General features: G+C 40.9%; 2 protein-coding genes across 2 annotated transcripts; both read right to left on the bottom strand.

The window, feature by feature from the left end:
* Positions 1 to 3,761: 3,761 nt before the first annotated feature.
* DRD1 (dopamine receptor D1) lies at positions 3,762 to 9,314 on the bottom strand. The gene is made up of 3 exons (XM_058169412.1): positions 9,182 to 9,314; positions 7,742 to 8,670; positions 3,762 to 7,647 (listed from the first exon to the last, which is right to left on the bottom strand). Exon 3 carries the CDS (start codon positions 6,989 to 6,991, stop codon positions 5,636 to 5,638), a length of 1,356 nt encoding a protein of 451 aa, XP_058025395.1. The 5' UTR covers positions 6,992 to 7,647; positions 7,742 to 8,670; positions 9,182 to 9,314; the 3' UTR covers positions 3,762 to 5,635.
* An 11,205-nt stretch (positions 9,315 to 20,519) lies between these two features.
* LOC131190167 (uncharacterized protein K02A2.6-like) lies at positions 20,520 to 21,155 on the bottom strand (the record flags this gene model as incomplete). Its single annotated transcript, XM_058167228.1, has 1 exon — positions 20,520 to 21,155. A coding segment is annotated over exon 1 (582 nt), but the record flags the coding sequence as incomplete, so codon positions are not given.
* Between the last annotated feature and the right edge of the window lie 3,784 nt (positions 21,156 to 24,939).

The raw sequence follows: 24,939 nt of genomic DNA, 5'->3' as shown, positions 1-24,939 counted from the left end.
AAAACAGTTCCAAAAATCCTGGCTCTACCCTTTCTTTTGCTGTCAATGCATCATCATTAATTTTCAAGACCTCTGTGAAGCTAGGAAAATTAATGTTTCTTTTTTATATTGTCTTTGTCTGGTTTGTGTGGAAAATGTATGGACTACCTTTATGGAGTGTTACACTAGTGCTGGAGAGACCCAGGATCAACCATACATCCTTCCCCAAAGAATGATGATGGTTATGTGCTAATTAATTTATCTCACCTGAAATACCTCAGGCTTGTTCTGAGAATGAATTGAGAAGAAGAGAATCACGTACACTACAATTTTTTTAGCTCTTTGGAGTACAGATCTTAACAGACCTTTAAATTAAAACTACCTTATTTTGTACTCTCTCTCTTATTTCCTTACAATATAAGATTTCACAAAAAGCTAAACCACTTCCTACAATAACTCAGGTGACATAACTTTAACAGCATTGCCAGAGAAGCTATTAAAATGACAAAGAAGAAACAGATAAATGGATAAAACTCTAAAAACCGTTATTTGAAGTTATTGGGGGTTTTTTTCTTTCTAAAATGCTAAAATTATTAGTAAGAAGGTATATTAGCAAGCTAATATTATTTTTATAGGATGTATTTCACACTGGGATACTTTGCCTAGAAAAAAAAAGGGAGAAATTACAGTTTGAGAAAATGTCACTGAGAAGCCTTAGGAATAATTGAAATGTTTATTTTTTTAACCACGTTTTGCAATAAAAGCCCTGCCCAAACAGTTGAAACACCACGATACTGAATGAATGGAAACCGAAGGTCTCATGATGCTGCGCCAACCTCTAGGCATTTGACAACCCTTTGTAAAAGTGTCTTTGAAAGAAACTCCACCAAAGAGGAATGTGATTGAGATAAATGAGAGAGAAACAGGTTTGTCTGTTTTGAAAAAAATTAAATCAGGGAATGCTTTTTTCCCCTCCCTTTTTCATAATAGTCAGGCTCATCCGAGAGAGGGAGGAAAGGAAATGCCTAGAGCAGAATTAAACAATTATATCTAGATAGCTGCCAGCTTGAAGAGGGATGAGACCAATTGATGAAGAATAAGACCGTCAATGGTTACCAGCATAAATACACTCTGCTGCCTCCGGGGACTGAGATGCCATGCCTCAGAGTATTAGTTGCTGGCAGGGCTTCATCTTCATGAAAAAGCTCTTCCCTAATCCCTCCCACTTGGAGCTTCCCAGTAGCATCTGGTTAGCCATTCTAGGGCTGAAGGCTCTACCAGGCAGGACTTTGGACTTGGATTTATCAAGCTGCTCCTTAATTTAGATGTTCACACATAGCATTCTCTCTCTTTGTCTAACATTGATACTGTTTGTAAATTGACCGAATGCAATATGTGTATCTGGCAGCTTTGATCGCCAAATGGAGGATATGTGAAAGGAATTCAACACTGGGCACAGCCTTCATCCCTCTGAATGCAGTATTCTTGGATGCTACTGTGATAGATAGCCTGATGGATAATACAAGAAGAATTAAATATCTGTAAATATTTGTTTCAAACTTTAGATGTGGTTCAGTTACTTGTCTTGAGGCAGGTACTAGAGCGAAAATGGATATTAAATCAAATTAAAGCTTGGGAACTGGGAACTGGGATATCAGACTGAACAAAATACATGTCCCCAATAGGAAGAAGCTCAAAGTTGCCCCCAAATAGGTGTTATCTGTGCTATTGTGTTTTATTATGCATGAATGGCAAGCAGGCCTATTTAAATAATTCAGCAGAATTTCCACAGTCATGTTAACATCACTTAGTATCATGGGGAGAGAAAGAAATGAACAGAGAGCGTGAAAGAGAGGCTTGAAACTCTTTCAATCTGATGATCAGAAGCAAAACTATTCTATATGTTCAGCCCTCCATCAGAACACACAGGACTACAGAAATCAATGAACATTGTGGTCTGAAGTCAGGAAACCCATATAACCAGTGGTGGGATTCAGCCAGTTTGCACCACTTCGGGAGAACCGGTTGTTAACTTTCTGAGCAGTTTGGCAAACTGGTTGTTGGAAGAAATCATTAGGGCAGAGAACCGGTTGTTAAATTACTTGAATCCCACCACTGCATATAACAAGCTATTTTTCCAAACTATACAACCCCCCAAACTGTGGGAAATTGAGAGGTAAATGTAAAGAATGCATATACAGATTCTGGTAAGATATATGCAGGAAGTTACATGTTCAGAAAGAATATATAGGCTGTTTTAACATTAAAAGCACAGAAGAACTTAAGAATGGCAATATATCATACAAAATGTCTGATCAACTGCAGCAGTGTAGTCAAATGATTTAGCCCAGGTCCTCCTCATAATCAATCAGACATTTGCAAAAACCTACAAGCACCCACAAACACATTGTTGTTTCCAGTAGCCATTATTGAGTAGTGTTCTGCCACAGGTAGCCATTTATAAGGAATATCCATAACTGTACCACTCTCTAAAAAATTGTCTACTTCCCTAAAAAGCCATCCAGTTTGGCACTCATTGGGTACATCTTGAAGAAGCAAATTTCATAACACCACAAGTCCCCAAGTTATTTCGATTCTCATCCAAGAAGCTTCTTGGATGAGAAGTGAAATGTTCTTCAAAGAAAAACCAGAAAGTTTAGTTGCCTCTTAGAAAAGCATCTTTGGGACAACCATGATCTGGATGACTAAGGATCTCCATGGACGTAAGACCACAAGTTCCCAGATGTTCTAGAAGGTCTGATCCTATTGTAATGTATACATACTTACACAATTATTCACATGAAAATTTGCGCACACACATACACATACAGACACATATAGAGAGATGAGGACATATTCGTGCATTCATGCAATAATATTGAGAGTTCAGCAAAAAGTCTGGCAGATTTGCACTGTTTCTCAGTCTTGCTTCAAATGTCAGGACAGATCTATTCAGTGTTCGGAACAACTGAAACAGAGCGCCAGTTCTCTTCTTCCGTGTTTTTACCATTGCAAATTTCAGAAACCCAAAACCAAAGCCATGAATTTGAAACCAGATTCCCTGAAAGAAGGAGAAAATAAAGCAGGCTTGATCATTTGTTTACCTCTGCATTATCAGAATGCCCCACCCACATGAAGGGATAAAGCAGTGACTCCCTTATAAAAACAGAGGCAAAGAGTTAGTTGCTCAGGGCCATTGACATAACGATGTTTAAATCTTTCATGATCAAAAAAAAAGTATTTTAGTTTTGTTACTGTTTTTTTTTTTTTAAAGTTGCAAAACATTTGTTTTTACATTACATCAAGATGCTTTGTTCTTTACAATAGAGAAAACAGTTTTTGCATATAATCTCTGCTCGTCTTTCCCAGTACTGTGTGTGTTGACAGCAGTTTTTCAAAGATGTTTTCAAAGCAGTTTTCCAAAGACGTTTTTCAGATTTATCAGAAGAGGCAGACAATCAAACTTTTGCATGCAAAAAATGGAGTTTTATACTAAGAGAACTTATTTTTCTGCCCAATTCTTACAAGGATAGAAACCACCTCTGTCCCAATACACACGTAAGAATATCGACCATTCTTAGTTGATCTTCACCAGACCATTAATTAAATGTCACAAGAGGTTCCAAAACAAACAAAAAAGGAAGTGGGAGGAAATTACCGATTAGTCAAAACAACATGGCAATCAAAAAGCAAGTTTTATTTAATAAATATAATGTAAATCGCTTTATTTATGTTCACAAAATAATTTTATTATATGTATGAAAGCAGCTTACAGGCAATAGAATTATGAAAACATTCACAATACTTGAGTAACACAGATCTGATTTAGGAAGTATATTTTTGTAGACCTAATTTATCTCTTACATTTCTCCTTTTCTAACTACATGTCTCAATGAGTCTTGTATTTTGTTCCAAAATCTGAATGGGTTTTGCTCTCATTTAATCATCATCACCATCCTGTTTGTATATTACTTTCGTAGCTTTAACATTCATTATTTTTATTTAATATGATTAAGGGACTGTGGGAGGAAATTTGGTTTCAAGAGAGCAAAAAGAAAACAAATCTTGGCCACGCTAGGAACTTGCAGGAAAGTGAAGAGGAGTTTTGTTGTTCTTTTCATTTTGTGAGAATCCAAAATCAGAATGAGGCACTATTTTCTATGTAAGAAGCAGTGAACAAAAGTGAAAATTAAAACAAGCAGATTTAAGACAAACTGCACTGCTTCACATGGTGGTAGCATTCCTACGTTGCTCTTTTTGGTACCAATTTCATAAGAGCACAGAATAGTTTGCTGGACCAGACTAAGTGGCATTGCATTCTCACAGTGGCAAGGCAGAGGCCTCTTGGAAGTTGGCATAAGAACAGCCCTCCTTCTAGCTGGCATATGCCTGCAAAATTTGAAGCTCTGTTTAACCACAAATATTCTCTATTTAAGAGAATATTTGTGGTTAGATCATCTACTCTCCAATCTTGAAAGGGGGTAATTATTCTTCCCCCACCCCCGCCCCAAAACAAATTTGAAATAAGAGAAATCTAAGAGGAATAGTTCATCTTCAAAATAGCAAATATAGGTGATTTTTAATTTCTTAGCTCATATCTTTAAATCATTTTTCATCGGTATTCCTCTTAGATCAGTATGCTATCTACAGCTTCACATGCTGATATTCAAGCACAGTCAACACAGACTGAAACTTGAAAATAAAACTACAGCTATGAATTTTGTTTCTAGAAAGTCGAAGCCTGTATAACTTATCGTTCAAGTGATTTTGATCTTCTGTTTCAGAAAGAAACGGCAAAACACCTCTCTCTCTCTCTCTCTCTCTTTGTGCAGCAAAACGTACTGGAGATTTATCCCCTTTGCTGCATTTGGAACACCGACAAGTTCTAGAGTTAGCTAGACAAAGCTAACTCTGAATTTTGTAAATTCTCCCTTTTTCTTCTTCTTCATAAAGTGCTGACTAGTAAACAGGTCAAAAATGCAATGAATAACACCATACATACAGATATCCTATTTTTTTCCGACATATATTAAAATAAGATAAAGTCATGTTTGTTTAAACATATGAAAAAATACCCATTTAAATAATAAATAAAGAAAGCCAATATTGACACATAATCTTCCTACTATTAAAAATATCCCATTCTTATTATAAGGCTGTATTGATGTTCAAAATTGTTTTTAAAGGCATCCACCTAATCTGGCAAGTTATCAAATTTTTCTTGCAATGTATAAACACCCACAAATGACTATGCAAGTCAAATGGGAATCTCATATAAATCTATTACATTTTATTCACACAGAGAAGTATAATTAGTTTCCCCAGGTCTGTTTTTGCAAACATGTATCCACTTAAAACTCTTTTTTTTTCTTTTTTCTTTTTTTTTTCTTTTTGCAGCTACACCGTACCTACATATTTGATTCATTTCCATTCAAGATGAACAACATAGAACAATCTTTAAATACAACGTATGAAAGGTGGAATTCTTTTTAAAATTTTATATTTTTGTCAAACAGCGGCTGATTAAGCTCTGGATTTTTATGTGATGGCTTTGATTCTCACAACAGCACACCTCCTTACTAAAAACAGACGGAAAAAAGTTGAAAATCTTTCTCGATTGATCACTTTTATTTTTTTAATGAGTCAACTTTACACCTCAGGTTTTATGCTGGCCATTTTGCGTGATTGGATTGATCTTTTCCAAAGACACATCAGCCTCGAAATCCAAAATACCTGATAGAGTTGGAGAAATTTTTTCCAAGGTTTTAGAGAATACCCCCTCCTCTTCTTTTTTCATCATGTCCTCTTCCGGGCAGAGAACTGAATGGGGAATCAAATAGACAAAATTGCACTCTTTGGGGCTGGAGCCTCTTGGCTCAAGCTGACTCGAAAAACCCATGCCCCCGTTATTGTTGATACTAACTGTCTCTATCGCATTAATGGAGAAAGGACAGAGTCTATAGCAGCCAAGAAGAGTGGAAAATGCCTTGCGGAAATCTGCATTGAAGGCATAAATGATTGGGTTCAAGGAAGAATTGGCCCATCCGAACCAAACAAAAACGTCAAAAGTGGCAGAACTTATACAAAATGGTTCTGCTCCCTGGGATGAGATACTGGGCTCACAAAAGGGCACCATGCAGTTCAGGATAAAGAAGGGTAGCCAACAGCATACAAACACTCCCATGATCACTGACAAAGTCTTTAAAACTTTAGTCTCTCTCTTGAAGGACATTTTGAAGGAGCTTTCTGGCTGCTGGCCATCCATACTGTCCCTGTTTCCAGCAGTGGTTTGACAGTTCTTAGCATGCACGGCTGCTCGTTCCAAGGCTGATATACGCCGTATTTGCTTTTGAGCAATCCTATATATCCTCGTATAGGTGACTATCATGATGGCCACTGGGATGTAAAAACTAATAAGAGAGGAAGAGATGGCATACATCCTGTTCAAACTGGAATCACAGTTGTCCATAGCCACACCTTGGAAACTGGCATTTAAGTCTAAAAAGCTTGTGGTTTTAGCTTTGTGCCAGTTCAGTTGTACAGGGATGAAGGAGATCAGCACAGACAAGGTCCACGCCACACTGATCATGACAAAGGCTGCCCTGGGGGTCATTTTCCTTTCATACCTAAACGGGCTGGAGATGGCCCAATATCTGTCCACGCTAATGACACACAGATTTAAGATGGAGGCCGTGGAACACATGATGTCGAATGCCACCCAGATGTTACAGAATGATCCAAAAGGCCAGAATCCAGCTATCTCAGCCACAGCTTTCCAGGGCATGACCAAAACGGCGACTAAAAGATCTGAGACCGCCAAAGAGATCACAAAGAAGTTGGTCACCTTGGACCTCAGGTGGCGAAACCTAATGACAGCTGCACAGACCAGGGTGTTGCCTAAGAGTGTGGTCAGGATCAGCAAGGAAAGGAAGCAGCCGGTGAGGATTCGGAAGCAGGAATCTCTTTTCACAAGCAACCCTTCCCCGTCCATAGTGATGTTGTTCCAAATCATCTTTCCTTCTCAGGCAAAATCATGTCACAGGCCTGGTAGGGGCTTCAGCTCCTCGTGTTCCCACAGAGCTTACAATTTAATTGCTCAGAACCAGACGGGCACCCTAAGATTTGTGCTCAAGTCTCTGGTCTTGGGAGGATTCCTTTGCTCTCTCTCTCTCTCTCTCTTTCTCTCTCAAAAAAAACTTTTAAAAAAACAAAAACACACAGATAATCCATCACAAGTATCTGAACTTGTTGATCACATCGGGGCTTGGCCTCCCTCCCCACCTACCCCCCTCTCTGCCTTTTTTAAAAAAAAAAAACAATCTTCTTTTAAATATTAGCCAAAAATAGAAAACTCTTAGCAGGAACAGGGCAGCGGGCGAAAAATCCTCAGAGAATTCTATACAGAGCGTAATCACTTTTCAGCTTGCACTTTTTCTCACTTCAATAGATTAATGATTCTTTTAACTAGCCCTTCTGCTCTAATGTGTAACTCTTCAAGTGTTCTGGTTGCTGATACAATTTCGTCCCTCTAATTGATGGATATCTCAAACCCACCTCAGCCTTCATATCTTTCTGCTCTGAAATTAAAACATCAGTTCTGCCTTTATACGTAGCCTCGGGACTCAGTTCCTTTCATTGTTCCAAATAGTTTAATAAAGATTCATCGTCCTAGAGGCAAAGAAAATAAATTTACATTTTAAAACATTCCAAAGGTTTATAGAAGGATCATAGTTTTGCATAAAGAAGAAATTCTCCATCCTACCTTTAGGACTTCTGACGCTCGTGTCTAATCCAAGGAAACATTTCTTTCTTTCTTTCTTTCAACTTTATATTTAGGATTTGAATTGCGTAGCAAGACAATGGGTTACAATCACAGCAAGCGAATGCATTGCTTTGGGGATAATATCCTGGTGGAAGAATGCTAAGCAGGCATTGATTTTTTTTAGCAAAAGCCACCAGACTGAACTTTGAGGACTCTTCTGAATTAGCCTTCTCAGGACATGGACAAGCTCCTTCAATTCCAGCCAGCCCTTATGATTCATGTGCAAACTCTGTGCATCAAAGCAGTCCCGTCTGGATGTTCATCACCCAAGTCACGCTTTGTACATCCTGCTGAAATGCCCCATCAGGATGAAATCATCCAAAGCAAAGACATGATATTTCCAGTTTTCTGTCAAAGGTCTTGAAAAATGCTGATGGTCTTTTAGCTGTCATTGGAAGAATGAAGGAGAAGAGTAACGACCGATCCAGAGTTCAGGTCCCTTTAGACCTGGATGTTTCAGCTATAGCCCATTCATTGCTTCTCAAACATTAGGTGTAGCTGTCAATGGTTCCTTTTCCTTCAAATGCATCCAGATAGAGTAGTTTCCTCAGATTCCTCTGTACTCTAACCTTAAGCAGGCATCTATGAACTCGTAAGTTTCCTCTTCATCTCGCCAAGCCGACAGTCCTGGAAGTATTGGCTTCATTTTGCCTGGAGTGATAGAGGGCAACATAACCCGGCATGGAAAGATTTGTTTGCTTGAGGTCTCTTTTCTAAATCTCAGAGGAAGGACATCCAGGCATGAATGACATTATAAAACAATATGCACTTAGGTTTCCTGACCTTAAAAATCAAGCATCTCCTCTTGCAGGAATCAAGGATCTCCTCTCTTTTTTCTTCTATAGCACAGGACAAATACACTGTTCTCCCTAGGTGTGAAGGAACAATGGAAAATTAGATACCACGATATTCAAAAATTTGAATATGCCATCCTGATTTTAACTCCCCACTGCCACTGAGGTTGCATAGTGGCATACAAGATCCTGCTTGCCTTTCTAAACAGTCAAAGTATATAAATTTATCCTCTAGTCATAAATAAATGGACAAATATAATCCCAAGCGATCTTTAAAATTACTCAGCCGGTTGGATCAGGCATCCAATTTTCCAAGCCATTTGTGCAGACTCTAGGTATAATTGTGCTTACATGTGTGTAAAGGTTTAAGGATGCCTGAAATATGCTCGTCCTCCAGAACGTATGAATTTTCGTTTAGGTCATGATTTACGAAAAGAAAAACAAGGGAGAAAAAAAATCAAAATGCTCTACTACCAACACACAATCAAGCCAAAGAACCTGCCTGCTTATGAACCCAAACCAGCTGTCATAAACAAAGACCATGCATAAACTCGAGTTGATGCTAAGGGCTGAGGCATGAACTTACCAAATAGAGAAGTTGTTTATGAGGGTGGGCCATTCCCGAGTGCTGATGGTACAAACTCCCCGCTGAAAGAATAAGAGTCACTTCATCTTTTTGCCGCGGTTTATTTCTGGTTCTTTTCTTTCCTCTCTCCCTCCCCTCCCCTTCTCTCTGCACTCCACAGCAAGGCACATTCACTTTCTCTTCATATGATTCATTGTTGTGTTGTTCACCAACTTCAGCAACTCGGATTTCACTGGGAAGCTGGCTCCCTCTTCTGGTAAAAATGAGATAGGCATACCCAACAGGAACGGAATTAATCCCCATTATCATCATTATAGTCATCCCCATCATGCTGTTGTGTTCCTGGGAAGGGGAGGGAAAGGGGAAGAAGGGAAGGATAAACAGAGTTATTGGTGTGTTAGAATATTTCCTTCTCACTGTAAATTGAAAGCTCTGGGACAGGAGAGGGTAACAGGAGAGTGACTTTGGGAGTGTCTGGTCAACATAGGCTCCGAGTAGCATCAGGCAGAACCTCCATTGGAGCAACTCTGTTTGAATTCTGAATTCTGACAAACTCCCAGAAATAATATATTTCACCCTTGAATTGGGAATTTTTTGGAAGAATATTTTCACGTTTTGGGATTCATTTGCTTAAATACATTCACTTAATAAATAGATTGTCTGTTGCACGGCAGTTTGTTCTATTTTATCTTTAAACAGAATTCTACTTTTCTTCCAAGCCATATCGTAGCCACCTTCTGCTTTAAAAAAAGTGGTTTGCTAAATGACATCAGAGTTTGCTAAGAGATATAGATTGAAAGCCTGTTTTGCTCTTTACACCGAATTCAGAATGGCAAAGAAACAATTCCCAGACTCTGGTGGCTGGCACTGGAAAATGCTACTATCAGTGTGTGCTGGATAGGATCCAGGGTGAAAACAAAAAACAAAACAAGAAAACATTAAAGAGGAATGAATTGCTTCTTGCCTGTGAGTAGGAGTTGACTCAGAAAATAACAATCTTTTTTTGAAAACATTCTTAGCCTCTAGAAAATCTGCTATTCCAAGGCAATGCAGTAACCTGTCAAAAGCCTTGGGCTTGGTTTCTGAACCGTCCACATGGTTGCCACTGAACTGTAAGTTCTAATGTAAACAAAGGGGAACATTGTGAAGCATAAGAGGCAGGTTGATTAATTTAATTATATTTTGACCTGGCCCTCTCCATCCTTTTGGCATGCAGCCATAGCACATTCCTGAGCATAGAATTGAAACTTGCTGTGCTTTTTTGCCGTAACCCTTATTTTCTATTTCCTTCCTTCCTTCCTTCCTTCCTTCCTTCCTTCCTTCCTTCCTTCCTTCCTTCCCTTAATAACCAGGTTACTAACTTATCAACTGTAGTGATTCACTTAACAATTGTGGCAAGAAAGGTCACAAAATGGGGCAAAATTTACTTAACACATGTCTCACTTAAAAACAAAAATTTGGACTCAATTGTGGTCGTATGTCAAATACTACCTGTAGTCAATATTTGGCCTGAACAAAGTGCAATTTGGAGCCAAAAAAAGCAATACATTCATTATAAGGCATGTCAAATTTTCCAACTTTCAATTTCCAAACATTAAGGGTGCTCGAAAGTTGTAACATGCCTTTGCCTGGGGGATTGTAGAGATATTTTGGTTACTTTAATATAATTTAGGTGTGCTTGGTAAGTACTGTATTTTTTGGACTATAAGTCGCACCCCCCCCCCAAAAAAAAAAGTGGGTGGAAATGTCTGTGCGTCTGATAGAATGAATGTTGCCAAAGCCCCGCCCAACTGCCGGCCCCCATCCTTTGGCCTCTGCCTCCCAGCAATTTGCCCCATTGCAGCAAACAGCAAACAGCCTGATTAGCTTCAGCACAGCCTGATTTAGCACGAGCATTTGATTGGTAGTTGGATCGGCCTCCCAGAATACTGATGATCAGCTGTTCCAGGCTGCGGGGATCGCTGTTGCTGCCGCCACCTACTGTCACCTCTCCATGCCCCATTTTTGGCCTCCATGAACCCCATTTTTGGCCTCCGTGCATCCCATTTTTGGCCCCTTCCAAGCCAAATAGATGGTGGCAGCAATGATCCCCGCCGCCTGGAACAACTGATCATTGGTATTCCGGGAGGCTGATCTAACCACCAACCAGGCTGTTTGCTGCTTGCTGCAAGGAGGCAAATTGCTGGGAGGCAGAGGCAGATTTTTTTTTTCCTCCCCAAAAGTTAGGTGTGTTTTAAAGTCCAGAGCATCTTATAGTTCAAACAATACAATAATTACATAAATACCATAACTTTTTAACCTTTTGTTTGTTTCATTTTGTGCCCTGCTATGCTTATCATTTATTCAACACAAAGTGTGTGCTCTTTAAGCATGGCAGAATAACTATTGAAATGTATGTCTGTGTTGGTGTAACAAATGCCAGCAGAATTTATAACTAAAGACTTACAATAAGTCAGAAGAAATTACGAAAAGAGGTTGTCCTGCCAGAGGTTATTTTCTCCTTGGTGGTTTCTTGATTAGGATATTGTTTTCTGCTAGGATATTGTTTTGAGGGTTTAATTGTATTGTTTTGGTATTGGTATTGTTTCCAACAGAAAATATCCCAATCAAGGGATATCATCAGTGGCTTCGGTGTGAGTTACCAACTGTACGCTGATGATACTCAGCTGTACTTTTCCACACCGGGCCACCCCAACGAAGCTGTCGAAGTGCTGTCCCGGTGCCTGGAGGCCGTACGGGTCTGGATGGGGAGAAACAGGCTCAAACTCAATCCCTCCAAGACAGAGTGGCTGTGGATGCCGGCACCCTGGTACAGTCAGCTGCAAGTGCGGCTGACTGTTGGGGGCAAGTCATTGGCCCCAATGGAAAGGGCGCGCAACTTGGACGTTGCAACTCCTGGATGCACGGCTGTCCTTTGAAGACCATTTGGCGGCTGTCTCCAGGAGAGCTTTTTACCAGGTTCGCCTGGTTCACCAGTTGCGCCCCTTCCTGGACCGGGATGCCCTATGCACGGTCACTCATGCTCTCGTGACATCTCGCCTGGATTACTGCAATGCTCTCTACATGGGGCTTCCCTTGAGGAGCACCCGGAGGCTCCAGTTAGTCCAGAATGCGGCTGCGCGGGTGATAGAGGGAGCCCCTCGTGGCTCCCATGTGACACCTCTCCTGCGCAGACTGCACTGGCTGCCTGTGGCCTTCCGGGTGCGCTTCAAGGTTTTGGTAACTATCTTCAAAGCGCTCCATGGCTTAGGGCCGGGTTACCTACGGGACCGTCTGCTGCCACCGATTGCCTCCCACCGACCTGTGCGCCTCACAGGAGGGACTCCTTAGGGTGCCGTCTGCCAGGCAGTGCCGACTGGCGACACCCAGGGAAGGGCCTTCTGTGGGGCTCCCACCCTCTGGAATGAACTTCCCCAGGACTTCGCCAACTTCCTGACCTTGAACCTTCCGCCGCGAGCTTAAAACACATCTATTTATTTGTGCAGGACTGGACTAGGATTTTAAGTTTTAAATTTAATTTTAGGGGGTTTTATTGTCTTAATTGTATTTTTAAATTTTGGCCTTTTCAAATAAGTTTTTTAATTAGTGTTTTTATCTTGTATTATATTTGTATTTTATCGGGCTGTAAACCGCCCTGAGTCCTTCGGGAGATAGGGGGTATAAAAATTTGAATAAATAAATAAATAAATAAATAAGGAACTTCTAAGGAGAAAACCACAACCCCACCAATATTGACAGGACAAGCTACGGTATATAAACAGAGAACAAACCCCACGCTGACTAACACTGATGATGTTACCTAATCAGATAATGAAATATCTGCAAGCAAACAAGCAAGTCAGAGAGCACTAAGCACTCAACAGACTATGCCTCTACTTGGTTCATCGCAACCCAGGACCAACTGAGAAACATCAGAAGAATTTCTCCATAGACTTTCAATCCATGCACCATAGGCTCTATACCAATGGTTCTCAACCTTTATAGTGCTGCGACCGCTTTAATACAATTCCCCACGATGTGGCGACCCCAGCCATAATTTTTTTTTTTTTAGGCAGCGATCTCAGCGTGTCTCAACAGCCGCAGAAGGGGGGGGAGCGGCAAACTGTTTTATGAATTTATCGTGCCTGAAGCCGTATTGGCTAGCGATCTGAACTGCTTGCGATTGCCTTGAGGACAGAGGCATTAAAGCGGAGACTCCTCCCCTATTAAGTTTATTGCACCTGAAGCCAGATTAGGCTAGAGATTGGGAATGATTGCAGCTGGCTTGAGAGGGAGACATCAGAGCAAAGATTTCTCTCTTTTTTAATTCATCGCGCCTGAAGCCGAATTCGCGATTCTTCGACTCGCAAGTATACTTCCCATATTTCCAATGGTCTTAGACGACCCCTGGCAAATCGTCATTCGACCCCCAGCGGGGTTGCGACCCACAGGTTGAGAACCGCTGCTCTATACTATCAATAAAACACTTCGTGCATTTAGTAGTCAGATAATAAGATTGAACTTTTTAAAACCCCACTGCTATTATTTAAGGTATTTCAAAGTTAGCAGAATGCACCAGGTTGATGGAACGCTGGGAATCATTTAGCCCCGTCTCAAGATTGAACTCCTCAATGCATTCTTGCCCTCTTGAGGGGACTTAATCCACTACAAGGTTGCACAACTTTGTGGAGGTGGGTGGGGGGGAGACGGAAGTTTCCCCTCTGAGGAGTGATTTACGAGTTAACATCCCCAAAGTGGCAAAAACTAAAGTTGATTTAATATGTTTTTCATTTAAATTAAGCTCAGATTCAATTCAGATAATGCGATTAGTACAATTACCCATGAATCACTTGTTTAATAATGTTACATTAAAAATTACAAGCCTTTGGAGGGGGCCTATACAATCCTGAAGCTTCAGCTTGCTCTTCTCTCTGTTTGTTCAAGGGTTGGTAATTTTCATATATACTTCCAAAGCTTCTTTGGCAGTAATAGAGGCTAAATGAGAAATGGTTGTATGAGGAGTAGAGGCACAGAGTAAACTTTTCTCACTGCCATCTCATTAAGGTCTAGAAGGCCAAACTACAACTGATTTTGACTGAGGAATATGTATGTTTCTGCTATACAAGAAGACACCACAGGGAAAAAAACAAAGCTTAATTTATTTTGACTGAGCTACTTTTACAAAGACCAAAACCAAACCTACCAGAAAACACACAAAATTATGAATAATCAAAACAAGTGCTTACATAAAAGCTTTAGGATAGCATCATTGCTGAACAAGAAATTTTCATTGCTAGATTTTCAAATATATAGCAACTAACATATTGCTTTAAAAAACCAAAACTTGTTTTGTAAATAAAAGGGAGATAGCATCATCAAATTAAAAAATACTTCTTCCTGACCAAATCTCTGGCTGCATCATTTCTTAAATCATCATAATGCTAATAATACTCTGTATTGTGTTATTACTGTTTATTATTGTGGTTTATAGCACAGTCATCCAGATGTTTAGACTGGATTTGGCATTCTTATTTACCTGTTTGGTCCTTCCCAAGAATCTGGGATAGGCGGATCTTGTTGTTTGATGGTATTAAAGGTATTTTTACAAAATACCTTTTTTTTTTTTTAAGAGCCGAGGTGGTGCAGTGGTTAGAGTGCAGCACTGCAGGCTACTTCAGCTGTCTGCCAGTTGCAGTTCAGCAGTTTGACTCTCACCAGGCTCAAGGTTGACTCAGCCTTCCATCCTTCCGAGGTGGGTAAAATGAGGACCCAGATTGTTGGGGGCAAGAGGCTGACTCTGTAAACTGCTTAGAGAGGGCTGTAGAAGCAGTTTATAAGTCTAAGTGCTATTGCTATTTCTATTTTTGCAGGATGTAAGCTGTGCAAAGTAAAGTTGTCTTTTCAAATTAACTGATAATGATATTATCAATGCCAGTGGTGTTAAAGTGGAGTTTCAGGTGTTTTCGGATTGTACCTAAGGCACCTATTAAAATTGGTACTATCTTTGCTTTCTTTTGCCACAGTCATTCTTATTTGCAGGTCTCTGGATTTTGTGATTTCCCCCCACCCCCACCCCAGTTCTTTCTCTTCTGTTCTGCTACCTCCAGGTACTGCAATGTCCACCACCATCCAGACATTTTTGTCTTACAATTGTTAAATCTAGGGTATTATGTCACAGGTGCTTGAATTCTGTTAGAATTCTTAAGTCCCAGAGCAACTTTACCGTTTTCATTTTCTATTACTTTGTCTATTTTGTGGTTACTAATTGCAGGTAAATGGTATTTCTTGCAGATATTCCAATGTCTCATTGTTGCTACATGTCATGTCATTGTTTGTCATGTCATTGTTTGTAGTCAATCTATAAAAACTTGTAGTAGCTAACTAGATGGTCAATTGTTTCTTCAGTTTCTTTGCAGAGGTGGCTCTTTCTGTCTGTTGCTGGCTTTATAATTCTGGTTTTGTATGCATTTGTTCTTAAGGCTTGGTCTTATACAGCCAGAATTAGTCCTTCTGTATCTTTCTTCAATTTTCCTGCTTTTAGTCATTGCCAGGTCTTGTTCTTATCTGTTAACCTGCTTTTTTTTTTTAATACTTTGCCTTGCCATGTCCCTTTATTTGATATTTCATGTAGACCAGTTTGGTCTCTTAAATACTCAGTCAGCCTTCATGGTATGCTAGCTTCAGTGCATCTTCTTCATTAACCTTCAGATATTCTTCCAATGTTCTTTTTTCTTCTTCAACTAGCTGGCCTATTTGCAGCTAGTACGTAATCTGTCAATATTGCTGTGTGGATGAAGGGCATGATTCGCTGTCAGTATTTTTCTGTTCTTCCTATTCTGAGTTTTTGTTCTGCTTGAGTCCAGTCTACTATTCCAACTGTGTTGTCTAATAACTGGAATTGCTCAAGTGTTAATTGCCTTAATGGTGTTTTTTTTCTACACTGACTTCAAGATCTTTTCCACTCTCTTGATGTATTCACTTCTAACCTTCTTCTTGATTTCAGTGAGCTTGATCTTGTCAGCTTGAAGAATGCTCAGGTATTTGTAGCAAATCATTTTCATCCAGATTCTTAATGTTATTTCAATTGGGCATCTTGAGACCTTCAGTTTTTATTATTCCTCCCCTGTTGATGGTGAGAGTGGCACACTTGTTCAGGCCAAGCTTCATTGCACTATTTTGGATGTATATATGGACAATGTTGAGGGGAGATCCTATTTCAGACGGTGTTTTTCCATACAGCTTTAGATCATCCATGAAAAGGAGTTGGATTAGCTTGGCAGATGTTTTTAATATTTGATGGCCATGGCCTGATTTGTTCAGTAGTCTCGATAGAGAAATAAGTGCAATGTCAAACAATAGTAGTGATACTGAATTCCTTTGAAAGTTTCATTTTTTGGTATTAATCTATCCCAGTCTATCGCCATGGACTACCAACCGTGTCCTCCATTGCACCATTAATCTTTGCACAAAACTTCTGATGTTTCTACTGACTTCTGTGAGTTTTAGGCTTGATTATCCAGTCATGTGCATGGAGTTAAATGACTTCTTGTAATCAATCTGCATTACATTCAAGTTGGTCTTCTATTTCTTGCAATTTTCCAGAATCATCTTGTCAAATGGGAGGTGATCTTATGTTCATCTAATGTTTAGGCCATTTCCTTTGTGCTCAGGTGGAAAAAGCTTATTTTCAGTTAGAAAGTGTTAGATTGCATCAGCTTGTTGCAAGTTGTTGGTTGTTGTTGGTAAGCAGGTAATTGGCTTATAGTTGTTGTCCATTTCGTTGGATCATTCATTATCAGGTAGATTTTGCCAGATGTTAACCAAATTTCAATTTCATCTCCTTGGTGAAAATTGAATGTTGTTCAACTGCTTGGCAATAAATGTGTATAGACCAGTCAGATGTTTCAAACAAAAACCATGCAGTTTATCTTCACCTAGTGCTGACTTGATCTTCCTTGCCCTTTTCTCCACCATTTCTGCTTATTAGTATTACATGCAATGTGAGTTAATTGCTTTTATTGGTATTAATCTTATGTTTGTTGCCCAGAAATGCAACTGAGAGGCAGACAGAGAGATAGGTAACAGCGCCATATGCTAAAAATCTATGGTGCATTGGTGAATCGTACAATTTAATTTGTTCATTACAATGGAAGCAACTTTTTTCATATCTATTGTAATATAAAAGTATGTGGGGGGACCCTTTGGTTTTCTTTTTTTCTATTTTCTTAGATTTCATGTCTTTTGTTAGACTGTTTTATATTGTGTTGCATTTTTTTCATTTTTTTAAAGATTATAAATATATTATAGCAATAAACAAATTGGGGGGGGGGGAAACAGTACACCCACAAGTCAAAACATGTGTTTTTACCATTTCCATTTTAATTTACTGAAATGTACTTGTATCCTCTTCATGCAGAAAATTGCTCTGCCTGAACATTCAGCCTGGGAATCCATTTGGCTTCAAAAGGACAATTCAATTATTCACTTCAAGGCTCAGATAGCAGCATCCAGCCGATGCTCCCTGATCTCAAAACTAAATAAGTCAGACCTGATTATTAGTTTGATGGGATGTCACCAGAAACCTTTTTGCTCTAAGCTAGACTGGGAAGACAAAAATATATATCCAAGTAGAAGTCAATGACAAGCTAGTTCCGTATTGTTGTCATCACATGGATGCATTCATGTAACCATCAGGAGTCCAGCTCAGGTTGAAAGTTTCTTCATTGCCACTTTTTAAGAAGGAGGTTTGGATGTAATAAAAAAGGAACATGAAAGGAAGATAAAGCCCAGTAGCACCAACCTGCTATAGGCACTTTTGGCACAATATATTCAATCTTGTCTACCATTTCCTATCTTTTTCTTTCCCAGTCTGTGGCTTTTCACTTCCCAAAGACAAGACCTATGGCTTCTAATTTACATGTACCATTTGTTTAATATATATTCTCTGTGGTAGAAATAATTAATGCCAATAAGTGATTATACTAATATTCTTGCAAACAAATTACTGAAAGGCTTTGACTTCATTTTTCTCCTGCCAAGGGAATTGCTAACAAACTTTCATTGCAGAGTGCATGCATCAACATGAATTATTCAATAAAAGGTCAAGTTCCTTTAAAGAATATCATGCTGGTTCAGGCAGATTAATTAGCAAAAATGAGATTGAATAAAAACAGCAAGGGACACAGGGATAATTCATAAGAATTAAACTATTCTGAGGCATTATTCATCTCCTGTTGATTATATGGATTATAAATATGCATTGCTTCAGAAACAAAACTTTTCATTGATTAAAGTTCTGTCCTATTGAATTGTGTGGATTTGTGGTTTTGCATGCATAACTTGAAATGCGTCAAAATATATTAGATATTACAATGCATGCAGTCGGTGGGAAAAGGGTCACAGACCTCCATCTTCATCACACATTCAGAATAATTATAAGCCTGGCATCTAAAGAAATGCATACATACAGTTTATACACACAACATTCTTTCTGTATAGCTGGATACCTCACTTTTCCAGAGTTTCCTCTTTGGCTATGCAGAGATTAGCAACAGATTGCCACAAATGAACCTTAACCTATGTACACTCTGGACTGTCAAAATAAGGTTAGAACTACTGTTAGGCATAATATGGCTAGCAATTAAAGTGTAAAATGCAAAGGAGCATTTGTCTCCTTTGGAGCTACCATCTCCAAACGTATCACAGAAAAATCCCTTGGACCAAGCAAAGCAACTCTTGTATGCTCATTCATTGCTTCACCTCCCAGTTGGGTATTGTTGTCATGATTCAACAGTCTGCATTTTATAGACTTCACAGACAGACAGACAAAAGACTTTACAGACTTCAAAAGGTCAGCTTACAGGTGTCAGACAGACGGTGAGCATATCAAGAAATGTGGGTGAACAGAAAGAGGTAGCTTCAAGTCAAGTGGCAGCTATTGGCTCATTGCTAGTGAGAACTTTTAGTTTCATCTGCTTTTGTATATAGATCATCTTCTAGTTCTTGGTTAGCAGCAATTTTCCCTGATCTACCAGTGTTTTTGCATGGAATGGTATGGAAGGTTTTTTGTTTTTCATTCTTCCCCTCAGAAAAGAGAGACTGCTCTTCAGATAGGAGATCTGAACAGGATTCTAAACTTACTGCTTTGTGATTAGTTAACTTTATGATTGTAGATTGGTAAATGTTCAGCAGAAGCTCTCAGGTGGAGTCGGGCAACAGTAATATCAAGTTTGAGAGCCACTTTGGTATGATAGTTAAGGTAGCAGAATAGAAACCAGGAGACTGTAAATTCTAATCCTGCCTTTGGCACAAAGCCGGCTGAGAGACCTTGGTCCATACACTCTTTCTCACCCCCAGGAAGCAGGCAAAGACAAACCACTATCAAAATCTTGCCAAGAAAATTGCAGAGACTAGCCCAGGCAATGACCAGGAGTGACTTGAAGGCAGTCAGGCAAACACACATCAAGTTTAGCCTCCAAACAAACCAGCAGCAGATGTACTTATTACTGCAATCTTATTGTTAAGTTCTGGAAGTAACGAGGCTGGAGACCAGGGTAGTGACAACAGCTCTTTAATATAGGGTGAACCCAGCAACAGGCTGGGGGAAAACCTCTCCTTTTATACAGTTCTACTGGCGGCTTCGTCCAATCAGCAACGTGCTGATTTCCCGCCCAAATATTTAAAGGTACATACATGAATACATAACACTCCTCCCCTCCCAGAAAACACTTTGCCTCTATTTACATTTTATTTACATGTTATTTTTCGACGTAGTCACGCAAATAACCTGGGCGTCTCCTAATCCTTTCAGACCTGCGCGGTTCAGTCCTGGGTGGTGTTTTGAGCTGTTCGGAGGGTCTGTTTTCTCCTCCCAGCTCTTTCTCTAGGCCATCGGGCCCCGGATTATTTGCAGACTCTTTTTCTTGGCCATCCGGCCGTGGATTACTTTTGTAATTTTCCTGTCGTTTCCTCGAACCTGATGGCGTCGCTGGACCTCTGGGACCTCAGCTAAGTCTTGCGCCTCCCCCGGGTCATGGTCAGCTGTGGGTTCAAATAAGGAGTGGTCATGATTTGTTTCATGTGGCTCGGTTTGTTCAGTTATTCGTCTCCTTATCTGATCTATGTGGCGCCTCCATACTCGGTTGTCCTGTAATTCGACCAAGTATGACTTTGGACCGGTTGCTTTTATGATTTGCCCTGCGAGCCAACTTGGGCCGTCCCCATAGTTGCGGGCCCACACTCGGTCGCCTATGCCCAATTCCCTTGTTTTGTCTATTTCCCCCTTGTAACCCTCTGGTGTGTAATGGGGATTCAAACGGTCAAGTGTGTAATGGGGATTCAAACGGTCAAACCGGAGTTTCCGTCCCATCAACAATTCGGCTGGGCTTCTGCCGGTAGCAGTGCTTGGGGTTCTGTGCTGAACAGCCAGAAAGAAATCTATCTTTGTCTGCCAGTCACCTGGCTTGAGCCTGGACAATGCCTCCTTAGCGCTCCGGACGGAACGCTCTGCAAGGCCATTCGACGCAGGGTGGAAAGGCGCAGAGAGGGCATGTCGGATGCCCTCCTCTGCCAAATATTCTTCGAACTGGGCTGCCGTGAATTGCGGGCCGTTGTCGGACACCAGAGTGTCAGGCAACCCGTGGGTTGCGAATAGGTGGCGGAGGGCTGCGATTACTGCCTCGGTCGTAGTGGATTTCATGAGTATGATCTCCAACCATTTAGAGAATGCGTCGACAACCACTAGGAAAGTTTGGCCATGGACAGGGCCAGCAAAATCAATGTGGATTCTTGACCAGGGGCCTTGGGGTTTTTCCCATTCCCTGACTGGGGCCGTTGGGGGTAGCGGTCTGGACTCTTGGCAAGCCTGGCACTTCCCTACCCTCTCAGCAATCTCTGAGTCCATGAGTGGCCACCACACATAGCTTCTTGCCAGCCCCTTCATCCTTACGATCCCTGGGTGACCCTCGTGGAGGAGGTCCAGTACCTTTCCCCTTAATTTATCAGGAATTACCACACGATCGCCCCATAACAGGCACCCCTGTGGGTTACAATCGTTTGGGCTTCAGCTGTGTTGGCGTCTACGGGCAGTTGTTGGTAGGCTTGGGCCAAGTCTAACTTTGCAAAGACTTGCCCTTGCCCCAAAGAGTGCAGTAGGTGTTGCACCACGGGAACGGGGTAAGCGCTTTTCTGTAAGGCTTTGTTTAGCGTCGCCTTGTAGTCAGCGCATATTCTAATGGACCCATCTGGTTTTATTGGGGTGACGATTGGCGTCTCCCACTTTGCGTGGTCGACTGGCACCAAAATCCCCTGATTTATGAGCTTATCCAGCTCCTTGTCAATTTTCGGTTTCAGGGCAAAAGGGACTCTCCTTGCCTTTAACCTAATGGGGGCAACCTGGGGGTCTAAGTTGAAGGAAATAGGGGTCCCCTTGTACTTGCCCAGGCAGTCCTTGAAGACATCTTCGAACTCGGTCAAGAGAATGTCTTTCAGATTACAGTCACTTCTGTAGATGCCAGTCACTCCCATGCCCAGGGCACGAAACCAGTCTAGTCCCAACAGACTGGGCAGGGTCCCTTCGACGATCGTGATGGGCAGGGTCTTCTTGTGTGGTCCGTACTCGACTCGGACGGAGGTGGTCCCTCGAACAGGGATGCGATTCCCTTGGTAGTCGTGGACTCGTAGCCGTTGTGCTTGCAGGTGGCGCTTCGCGACTGACGGCAGTGACTTCGCCAAAGTGTCCCAGGACATGATGGTGATCGCTGATCCCGTGTCTACTTCGAGCCGGCACCGTACTCCTTCTATTTTGGGTTTGGTGAAGATCTTCTTCTCCACTCGGGTTGAGGCGCGGCCTATGACCACAGTCGTTTGGTTTGAATCCGCGCCTTTTTTGTTTGAGCCAATCGCGGGTCGCCTTGCCGATCCCGCGCTCTGATTGGCCGGTTTGAATTTTCGGCGGAAGGTTGGGCGCTCGACAAACTTGAGCTAGGTGCCCTTTCTTTCCGCACCGACATGTTGCGTCCTTAAACTTGCAGCGTTGGCGCTGGTGTCGACCTCCGCAGCTTCCGCATTCGCCTCGGTCCTCTTTGTCGCATTTCTCGGTTCGGCAGACCCTTCCTCATCTTCACCGCCGGATTCGGTCTGAATCTCCTCCTGGTGCACTGGAGTTGGCTTTGCGCCGCCTTTGGTGGAGAGGCTTTTGCAGTGTCTCCGCCGCTTGGGTGGACATTTCATGTGCTCTGGCTTCGCCCAGAGCGCTGGCCAGCGTTAGGTTGCTCTTTGCTAGCAGCCGCCGCAAACGGATGTCTCTGACCCCTCGGATGAGTTGCTCGAGGAGCACCTCGCCCAGGTCGCGTATCCGCAGTCCTTGGACGCTTCCTTAGGGCGCCATGTAGTCACCGATGGATTCGCCTCCATCTGTCTTCGCCTCCGAATTCAAACCGCCGACGATTTGGACGGCGTTGGCGCGAAATGGTTTTTTAGTAATGTCTGTAGAGTTGGCCACGATACCGATTGTATCGGCGTTGGCTCTGCCAGGGCTTCCGCAATATCGATGACCTCCGGACCACAGTGGCTTAAGAAATAAGCCCTTTTGCGGTTATCTGGAACTCCTTGCAGTTCATTGGCTTCTAGAAAGCTTTCGAAACGGGTCATATACGTTCCCCATTTCTCTCTAGCCGGGTCAAATGGTGCGGGCGGAGTGTAACTGGCCATCTCCGCTTTTCTGCCCTATGTTTGCTGGGTTCGGGTCTATCGTGCTTCAGCTCGGTTCTGGTTCTCCTCAGCCTCGAAATCCCATCCGAGGATTCTTCTGCTTGGGCGGAACCAATCACCACGACCAAACGCCGAGATTTATTTTGGACAATAAAGGATTATACCGGACAGAACGAAAGTGGGAGAACTTTATGCAAGTAGCCAAGCCGATTCCCCGATACTTTGTAACAAGTTTGAAAACAGCAAGAAAATGGAGGCGAATTGTTAACAAGTTAACGAGTGGAAAGCGAAAGTGATACTTTCACCGTTTGTCTGCAGTTGGTAATTTGCATGTTACTTGCTGCTTTAACTCTTTAACTCTTTGCTGCCTAGAATCTAGGAGAGATTTTCTTTTTAAATATTGCTTTAAAAAAGCTTTAAAGGACTGTGTTTCCCAGAGGTTAAGAAGATTTAAACTGAATATTAAGTTGGAAATAAATAAATAATTTTATAGAAGATGGCAGCCAAACAATTAAAGTCTACTGTAACAAAGGGCTCTGGAATCTCCTCAGCTGGTGCCTCTCCAGCTCATACAGCGGAGACTAGAACATTGAACTTAGAGGCGGTACAAGAGAATTTAAAAGACTTTATGCAAGAAAAATTTAAAGTAATAACTGAGGAGATGTTGGAAATGAAAGAGCAGATATCAGAAATTCAAGTGGGAAATAAAGAAGTTAAGGAAGGATTTGTAATTGCAGTACAAAGTTTGGCAAATAATGTGATTTTATTGAAGAGGAGGTTGAAGAAATTAAGCAACATAATTCAAAATTAGATAATAAAATGGCTGAATTTCAAAGTAAAATGGAAAAACAGATGATGAAATAGTTTTGATACAATACAGAAATATGGAATTTGCTCTAAGAATTCGTGGTCTGAAAGAGAATAAAGAAGAGGATTTAAGGAAATTTTTCTGAAGTATTTGCTGAGATATTAGCAGCTCGTCCAGCAGATGTGGCTTATCAAATTGATAAAATATATCGTGAATTCTTGGATAGCAAGGCAAAAAAGTTGCCAAGGGATGTTGTTATTTATTTTACAAATAGAACAGTGAGAAATCAGATTTTGCAAGCCTCATATAAGGGGAGAAGATTCAGATTGCTGGTCAGGATATTTTAATATTAAAGGAAATTCCACCAAAATGTTAAGGGCTAGAAAGGAATTTGCCTTCCTGGTGAATGAACTTAAAAAACGTCAGATTGAATATAGATGGGATATTCCAACTGGTATAATAGTATATTATGCAGGAAAGTACATCGTCTCAATACAGTTGGAAAAGCGAGAGAATTTTATGTTGAGGCATTAAAGTTGGAAGTCTTTCTCCACTGGATGCTAGAAGAAAGGAGACTGAAGTGAAGGAAAGAGAAGTGAAGCAGGTTCAAGAACAGATTGCGATGGAAGAAGATTTATTACAAGTGTTGGAAATACCTATGACGGGTCCAGATTCAAAAGAACAAAGGCTGACAAGAGCTGCTGCTAAACGCAAGGAACAAGGGATGAAGGCACAACAACAACTGGCAACTACTACAACGGAAACAGTGGAGGAGCAAGGCCTAAAGCAAAATGTGATTTATGGCTAGTGTTCCAAAAGTTTCCTTTGGCCGATAATGGCAATTAAACTATTATCTTGGAATGTTAATGGTTTGAATTCACCGCAGAAGAGAAGGAAAGTATTTCATTATTTGAAACAATTTAAAATGACATTACTTGTTTACAAGAAACACATATTAGATCTTTAGACCAGAAATATTTGATAAATTCAAAACTGGGAGTACATTTTGTTGCCTCCTCTTTGGAGAAAAAAAATGGTTTAGTTATATATATAAAGAAGGATATATCAGCAAAATTAATTGAGGTGGATAAGCAAGGAAGATACATTGCTATTGAACTCTTGTTGGAGGGAAAGAAGACATTATTAATAGGAGTTTATGCTCCGAATCAACAACAAGAAAATTTTTCAAGTTTTACATAAAAGAATAGTATTTTGGGATTATAAATCATATATATTAATGGGTGATTGGAATGGTGTGTTG

Source organism: Ahaetulla prasina, chromosome 2, assembly GCF_028640845.1.
Source record: "Ahaetulla prasina isolate Xishuangbanna chromosome 2, ASM2864084v1, whole genome shotgun sequence".
Taxonomy (NCBI): Eukaryota; Metazoa; Chordata; class Lepidosauria; order Squamata; family Colubridae; genus Ahaetulla; species Ahaetulla prasina.
Note: the sequence above shows the minus strand (reverse complement) of the source record. Positions and strands in the feature narration are given on the sequence as shown.